Raw genomic sequence first — 8,790 nt, 5'->3', positions numbered from 1 at the left:
TAAGGTTAGTTTACTGATTAGGGTTTAGGTTAGGGGTTAGTTTAGATGTTAGGGTTTAATATATATGTTTGTTTGTTATTGGTAGGTTTAGAAATTATAGATATGTAGTGCTTAGGGTTTAGTGTCTAGGGTTTAGTTTATGTAGTGCGTAGGCATTAGTGTTTAGGGTAGTGGGATAAGAGTTTTTAATCTAGGGCTGAGGACTTAGGGTTATGCAGGTTTATAATTATTTGAATATTGAATTTGACAAAAAAAAATACATGTTCGTCATGATTTGCAGATCATGGTTAGAACTAGAGGTTTAGGTCATGCATTAGGTAGGGTTATAGGCAGAGCCTTTGGTAGACATGATGATCATCATGCAGATGATGTTCCCCAACGGCGTAGGCCTACCGCATCCGCACGTAGGCAACAGGTAGTTGCCCCTGTTGCTGAGGATGTTCCTGAGATGACTGAGGATGTTCCTGAGATGAGTACGGACGTACCTGCACCTGGTGCAGAGGGCTTAGCTAGTGATGGTGTTGAGGGATCAGCTGATGATGATGCTGAGGGATTCCCAGGTGGGCCACGTGACCCATCAATGCTAACTTCATTTGCTGAGCATGTTGCATATAGCATATGGAGTAGAGAGGTGTTATAATTTTTACGTAAAGTTATTTGTTAATTCTTTGTTATTGTTGAGTTGTTTGTGATAATTAATTTTTGATATACTGTTATTTGGAATTATTTATGCTTCAATTCAGGAATTTCCTGAATTGAAGTTGGTCTCCCACGGAAGGAAGGTTGAGAAATTTGGGAGGCCAGTGCCTGAGATTGAAGGGTCAGTCGCTGCCATAGGATTAACTACTTTGATCGCGAGTTCAGTAGTCATCGGCGATCCGGGAGTTATATATGCTTTTGTCGAGAGGTGGCACAAGGAGACTAGCAGCTTCCATCTTCCAGTAGGAGAGCAAACCATCACACTGGATGATGTGGCATCACTCCTCAATCTGCCGATCACAAGCGCCTTCCACAGCTTTGAGCCTCTACTTGTGGACGAGGCGGTCATCATGTTGGTGGAGTTGCTTGAGGTGTCGGGTGAGGAGGCTAGAACTAAGAATGTATGGTGTCATGGGGCATATGTACGTCTGTCGTGGCTACAGGATATCCATCAAACGAGATGCGAGACCCAACAGTGGATTTTTGTAGCTCGTGCTTATCTGCTACATTTGGTTAGTTGCACTCTTTTTGCTAACAAGAGTGCAACACATGTTCATGTAGTGCATTTGGATGTTTTTTGAGACTTGGCTCAGAGTGGGAGCTATGCCTGGGAAGCTACCACACTGGTGCATATGTATGACCATTTAAATAAAGCTTATCAGAGCATTACAAAACAAATTGTTGGGTACCTTACTTTATAACAGGCAAATTTTGTGTTTGTAATATGTTAAATTGGATTATGATGTAAATATGTTTTTTATGTGTATTTGACATTGATTTTATGTTCATCTCATGTTTGTAGTGTTGGATATATGAGCACTTTCCCAGTGTGCATAATTGCGTCACTGATGATGGCTTCGATGAGATGTCCCCACGTGCCTGCCGATGGCTTACTACGAAGGCTTATATGAAGGGACTAATAGCATCGCCGTATCGGACACGTATAGATGCTTTGTCGATCACTGACATGTGCTTGATGCCTTATGGTGACCACCGAGGAGTTAGGGCATTTAACCTCATTTCATGCTTCCAGGGTCAGCTTAGATGGGGTCCTATTGTGGTCACACTTTGACCAGAGAGGGTGATGCGATAGTTTGGCTATGTTCAGACCATCCCTCCACTGCCTATTAGTGCCACCTTGTCATATGATGATATCGACGACAGATGGATGCACTACTCAGACCATCTAGCAGTTTCGGGTCAGATTTGTCTTGTGCCTGAGCAGGTTTCAGGAGATTACATGGAGTGGTTCTTCCGGATATCTCATCCGTTCATGACACCCACACAAGTAGGTGATCAGCCAAGACATCCACCTATCCCACAACATGAGGCATATGTGGAGCTAGATATCCCGGAGGTCCCATGGTAGCAGAAGGTGGACCGTCACAGGCATCTGATCCCCCAGACATGCTGTGGTAAAATTAGTTGTTTTACTGTTTTATAAAATGTTAGTTATTTTAAATGTTGTAATAAATGTGTTTTTATGAGTGTCATAGGATGCTTGTGAAGGGATCACAGAAAGGTTGGAGTGTGTGCTCAACCTAAGGATAGTCACTGAAGGCACAGAGTTACATGAGATCATGGAAGACTGCCTCAGGATCATTAGGGGTGTCACCTCAGATGGAAATGTGTATGTTAGGGCGCGACAAAGACGGTGCATAGATCATTCATAGATCATTTTTATGTCTTGTATTTGACAAAACTTTTGTATTTGTTACATTATTTTATGTTTTGTGCACTCTATATCACACACCTTCTTGAATTGATACCTTTAATAAATAATAATATGATGATAAAATTATCTTAAAAAGAAATATAAAAAATATAACGTAAAAAATTATATAATAAAAATAAAATAAAATAAAAAAGATGTGTATGGTCCTCGAATGGGTAAACCTAACATGATATGTATCATTACTTTTCTTTGGTTACATTTTCTCTTAGTCACTAAATTATTAGATGCAACCTAACATGATATTAAATACATTTCTTGAAAGCAAGTTCATGTGAAACATGCGAGCTTAATGCACTACTACAAATATTGCTTTTTACGTCACCTGTGCTACGACGGTTATTTAGAAAACCGATTTAAATAGTGACGCGGTGGCATTTTTGCAATTATTCTAAAAAATAATGCATTTTACGACATACATTCTAAGGCGGTTATTAAAAACCGCCTTAGAATGTTATATGTAATAAACTTTACGACGGGTTTTAGTAAAAAACCATCGTAGTTGGGTTAAAAAAAAACAAAGCCCGTTAAAAACCTTTCGTCGTAGCCCCTCTTCGTTACATTGAACCCTAGCCCCTCTTGCCTGTTCTGTGAGTGAACATTGACATTGAAGCAACGTAGCCCTCTTCGTTGTTCTTCCATTCGATCAACCCGACGATGCACGTGGATGACTCTTCTTACGGCTCAAAGTTCCTTTGAATCAGGGAGTTCGTGAAGAGCAAGGCTTTCTCCACGGTCCTTACAGCTAGGTTAGTCACTTACTTACCTTCTTAGCAATTTCATTTGCCTTCCCTGCATGGTTTCTCAAACAGATTTATTTTTGATAGAGAGAAATTTAAAGTATCATTTGAGGGTCCTTAGTCACACTCACACATGCTGTTGGAAGATTTTTTATTTATTTTTTAATCAGCAAAAACAAATTTAATCAGAAGCAAAAGGTCTGCCATTCAGTGGGTAGCATGCCTTGGAACTTGTCTAGCCTTTTGATGCAGTCACAGAACTGTTAATGTCTACAACGAGTTGGCTGGTGGATTAGGTGACATGCACATATATATGTGAATATGTTGGGATAGGAATAGGAGGGGGATTTCTTGTTGGGGGTTTAGGGGTATACTTTTATCAGTTTAGGAATTTATTTGGTTTTAGGAACAATTGGTTTATAGGTAAGAAAGAAAATATTTGTTGTTTACCAGAGGACAGGTTTTTCTTTTTTGGGACTGGTAAAGTAAGGGCAGGGTACCCTTGTACCGTGACCTCTTCCTATTAATGATACATTTGTTTTTTTCTGAAAAAAAAGAAAAATGTTTCATAGATAACCATTATATTATAAATCACTTAGAGAAAATTAAAATATATAAGTATCGTAAAATACTCAAGCAGATTTATTTTTGATAGAGAGAAATTTAAAGGGTGAAAAAAGGATAATTAACAAACTAGGCTTTGTTACATTACTAATTCTGTCTTTCATGGCATTCTCCCTAAGAATCTTGAGCTTCTCCAAGGCTAAAGCTTCTGATGATTTCACTGCTTAGAGCTCCAAAAGGGTGAAAAAATGCAATTATTTAGATACCTTATTTTCACCTAATTTTTTTAAAAATCTTTTTCTTTCTAGTGACATTATTTATTAGTATTTAGTATTTCTTCAATCTGTTTTTTCTTATTTTTTTTTTCATTCTATCCTTCCAAAATCAGTTGTTCCAAAACAGAGGGAGTGTTTTTTGATAAGTAACAGAGGAAGTGTTTTCCTATTACATGTTAACAATGCTCAGTATGTGGGAAAGCAGCAAGCTGGTTCAATTCACTAGCCTCATTAATTCATTTATTTCTATTTGAAGACACAGCTAACGATTGTTTAATTTACTTAGATTGTAATTTTGGGATTCAAGTAGTTCGACTTTGTTTATGGAATAGTTGAGTCAACATAACATAGTCATAGTAATTAAGAACACCCCCAACTAGACAAGGCAGACTAGCTAGATAGTATGAACAAGGTTTAATGTACCAACTAATCTTGCTTTGATGTTTTCTTCTATTTTTATGATCCAAATTAAACAAGGCTATATATACTCTCCCGGATGAAGAAAAGTAGAAAATCAATCCTTAATAATATTTTATGTATGAGAAAAGAAAAATTTAATTTCAGTCTTTAAATCATGATTGCAGGTTTTGCAGAGTTAAAATCATGGTTGCATGGTCCCCTTCCTATAAATTTTTAAACTCTAGTACAGTTAATGAGTTAAACTTAAAAATGTATCCAGGTTTCTTCTTATTTCTCATCCTATAAAAATAAGAAAAAGATAATTTTAAAATGATATTATAAAAGTAATTAATTAAATTAACTAGTGTAGAAGCCCATAAATAAAGCCCCCCCCTTTCCCATTCTAGGTTTCTCACTGCGCACTCCATGGCACCTTGAAATCTTTCTTCACTCACCTTTATCTCCAACAAGGCCTTTTTAATCTCTTCTTTGGTTTATGCAACCTCTCCATTTATTATAAGGTCTTTATCTTTTTTTGTTGCTTCTGTTTTGGACTTGAGCTTATCAAGAGTTTGTGTCAAGTTACTCACTATTGATTTGGCCTTTTCCTCTGCAGCAGACACGACTTCTAATTTAGATTTTGCTCTCAAGAGCTTGTAATTGAGGTTTTGAACTTTTGCACCAATTTTCGATTCCTTGTTCTTTAAATGAATCGTGGCTGCACTCACATGCTTCAGTTGATTTCTTGTGACATCCATAGAGGCCATAAACTTAAAAACTTGTTTTGTAATGGAAGCCAAGTCTTTCTTTGCTGCCTCTAATCAATAAAGAAAAGCATGCTCTTATCTATTGATCATTATGCATGTTATTAGGAAACTTTAATTGTTGCTTCAATCTTATTAGTTACAACTTGCTTATAATAAAGAAAGCTCCACTAAGGTTATATATAGAATACACCTAGTGAATCTAATTAAATAGTTGCTTGTGGAGCAATGCATCATATAAAATCTGGTAGAATGTTCCTAAAATATACACCATAATTACTCTCTGTCTGCTTTTAGTTCATTTTTTTTTCAGACTTCACATTATTGTTATTATATTCTGGTAACAGAGAGTTCACATTATTTTATGTCAATAATTGTGCATGGTCTATTGTGCCCTGACCCCATGCCCTTTTCTAAAGGGTCCTCTAATTGACAATAGAGAGGGGAAGTTGAATATTCCTAGAACTCTTTTCTGAATAAAATGGCGGTAAACCAAGCTTTAACATTAATCTTTATGTTTCACAATTGCCCCACAACTAAATTGAAGCTCATCTTCTTTGTAGTGATGACACTCTGCCACTCATTGTTGGCATTTTCTGACAGAACATGGTGAGAAGCTGCACAAGTTCGAGTAATTTAAATGCACTACTTAGGAAATAGTAAGTAGGAATATCATGGCACTTGGCAACATGTAGACCCACAAGAAATTTTCTCATTTAGCAGATGATGATAATTGATATATGGGTATCTATTCCAAGGAGTAGTCCTTTGTCTAGTTATAGTTGTCCATTTTAATGAACAATAATAATAGTGGAGTAAGTTACTCCAATTAGTGGGATAGAACAAACAAAAAGGTCTTAGGGGGGGTTTTGGTTTATAGCTTGCAAAGATCACTAAAGTCTGAAAATCACTAACTGCATTGATCCACTAACTCAAAGTTGTTCTTGTTTAATTAATGGTCTCATTTAAATTTTAAGTATAAAGATGTATTAAATACTCAAAGGAAGAACTTTATCACTATAATAATCCTATTTGGACTTGAGTAAAATTGTTCCCATAACAAATATATGTGGTCTTTAAAATATAAATAAAATTATAGTTTGAAATCTAAAATCATGTCCAAAGTACAACTCAACCATGCTTTTGCCAAACATAATCATGAATTAAACTCAGCTTATACACTCAAATTATGGTTTGAAGTATGCAAGTTTGTGTAAAAATTTGAAAGTTATTGTTCAGATTTATCTCATAGCCTCACTTTATGATGTGGTAACCTCTAATTTCCTAAACTAACTGAAAAGTGTTGGAGAGCATCTAAGGACTAGTCTTAATTAGGCCTGCATGCTATTAGTACTATTGGAAAATAGGTGATCCTTTCCTTCACGTTAGTTGCTGGTTTGTATTTGCAAATTGCAACGTTGATATTGTCTTCTCCCCATGTTCTATGCAATAAGTACAACATAATTTACTGAAAAGGCACCTTTTGATTTTCCTGGATTCAGTATAATGTGCATTGGATTTGCTTCGGTAAGAACTTAACTTGGACGAAAATGTTCTATTCCCTTCCCCCCTAATATCGAAGTCAATATTTCTTTAGTTTTCTCTTGTCTTGATGAATCTCTACATATGTGGATAATAATTAGCCCAGTATGGTACAAAGTTAAACAAGGATGATTCATTCACATAATACAAAAACACATGAAAGATAATGCATAATATTCATTTGGGAGACAAAAACACATAATAAACTAACTATCTTTCTCTCTCCCCTAATTTCTATTGTCTCTTTTTTCCTAATCCTCTTTCTTTCAGATCATTGACCTCTACGTAATCTATGTCGTCTTCACCGCTCTCATCTAGGTACTTTTCGCTCATTTTTTCTTGTCATTCGGGAGACAAAACCCGTTATTGAATTCAGAAGATCTCCTAGTTGTTTCAGTCGTAGATTTGGATGATTGTTGACTAGTGTGGAGTTGTTCTTCCAATAAAAACTGGAAGGGAAGCAAATATTCTTAGGCCATTTCTGCATCTGCTAAATGGAAGGAAGATTCATGTTTTTCCGGATAACCAAAGCTCAATGAATGAATTTGGGTATTTGATTGGCCTCTGATGTGTGTTTACTGGAAATGAAAAGCAGAATTTGTTTGCCTTTAACTTATACATGCTCTAAAATTTGCAGTCATAAAACACTTTATTTTGACCTTTTTTTAGAGGAGGTTATCCTTGACAAGTAAATAGGCTTTCATCACTTTCAAGCAGCCATTGGGAAAGATATTATTGATGTCAGTTTGATTGCCAGGACATGCACAAGAAAAAATGGTATTTAAAGCTTTCAGATAAATTTCTATTTATTTCCATTCACCAAAAAAGAAAAATCTATTGTTTCCAGCTTGACTGTGCAGTTATAAATATCGTATGTATTTATGTTCCTTACCATTTATAGAATCAAAATTTCTGATGCTGTGAAATTAGTTAATGGTTAATTTGGTGGTGATAGTGAAAGAAATCATGAGAATTGTTTGCAGTTGCTCTACTTCATAGTTTTCTTTCAGTTTGCACTAAAAATGTAGATCTAGGTTGCACCAAAAAGGAAAAAATGGATGTTAGAGGTTAGAGAATATGTTTTAGTTACTAACAATTTAGGCTAGGGAACTTGTGAATGACGACCATTCCCAATAACATGACATCTATTTTGATATTTGACCAAAGAGATAGATACAACGGAAAGATGCCCCTACACAAGCAAAGTAGATTAACTTGAGCTGTGAAAGCAATGTTTTAGCGGGTACTAGTTAGAAACAATGGAGATCAAATAGCATCAGAAATCAATTAGTTAAAATTACTATCAATGAAACAATGGAGATCAAATAGCATCAGAAATCAATTAGTTAAAATGATAAATTCCAGTTCAATACTCGTTGTTTCCCTAGCTGAGCAAGTTGCAACTCTTGGCCAAAATGGTAACTAAGTTAATCAATGCGAACCCTATCATATATGAAAAGAAAGAGCGTCGAGCTCCATCTGCTCCCCATGATGAGTATGTTGTCGAACCAATTGACCAACAAGAGGTTTTTCATATCCTTTTTAAAAAAATTTAAATTTCATTTCTTTTGTTTTTTCTTTCGATAATTACTCAGAAAATTAAAAAAGAGTTGATAATTGTAACTTTAATATTTTCTTAACATTGACAAATCATATAAGAGATATAAAGGACCCTGAGCATCCATATTCCATGGAAGAGCTTAAGGTGATTACCAAGGAAGCAGTTGAAGTTGATGATCAGCATAATTATGCGAGGCATTCAAAGTTAACAGATGCAGCATTCAAAGATGGTTAATAGCTAATAATCGTCTTTAAATGTTAAAGTAGACACAACATTCAAAGACGATTAATAGCTAATAACCGTCTTTATATGACAAAGGACACACAACATTCAAAGATGGTTAATAGCTAATAACTGTCTTGAATGACAAAGGACACACAACATTCAAAGAGAGTTAATAGCTAATCATCTTTATATGACAAAGGACATACAACATTCAAAGACGGTTAATAGCTAATAACCGTCTTTGAATGTTAAAGCAGACATAACATTCAAAGACGGTTATTAGCTAATA

General features: G+C 35.6%; 1 protein-coding gene across 1 annotated transcript; it reads left to right on the top strand.

The window, feature by feature from the left end:
* The first annotated feature begins 283 nt into the window (after positions 1-283).
* Positions 284-8,510, top strand: LOC114415979. The gene is made up of 6 exons (XM_028380847.1): positions 284-631; positions 744-1,211; positions 1,502-1,705; positions 1,808-2,056; positions 2,196-2,329; positions 8,375-8,510. Exons 1-6 carry the CDS (start codon positions 284-286, stop codon positions 8,508-8,510), a joined length of 1,539 nt encoding a protein of 512 aa, XP_028236648.1.
* The last annotated feature ends 280 nt before the right edge of the window (positions 8,511-8,790 follow it).

The sequence above is a fragment of the Glycine soja genome, chromosome 6 (genome assembly GCF_004193775.1).
Source record: "Glycine soja cultivar W05 chromosome 6, ASM419377v2, whole genome shotgun sequence".
Lineage (NCBI taxonomy): Eukaryota > Viridiplantae > Streptophyta > Magnoliopsida > Fabales > Fabaceae > Glycine > Glycine soja.
The sequence above is the reverse complement of the archived record's forward strand: the minus strand, read 5'-3'. Positions and strand labels throughout refer to the sequence as shown.

What these genes read in the sequence shown, in the direction of transcription:
- LOC114415979 (XM_028380847.1), top strand. Translation starts at nt 284, where the DNA reads ATGGTTAGAACTAGAGGTTTAGGTCATGCATTAGGTAGGGTTATAGGC. An exon ending in ATAGCATATGGAGTAGAGAG is followed by an intron (nt 632 to 743) that starts GTGTTATAATTT and finishes GCTTCAATTCAG; the next exon opens with GAATTTCCTGAATTGAAGTT. An exon ending in GTCACCTCAGATGGAAATGT is followed by an intron (nt 2,330 to 8,374) that starts GTATGTTAGGGC and finishes AAATCATATAAG; the next exon opens with AGATATAAAGGACCCTGAGC.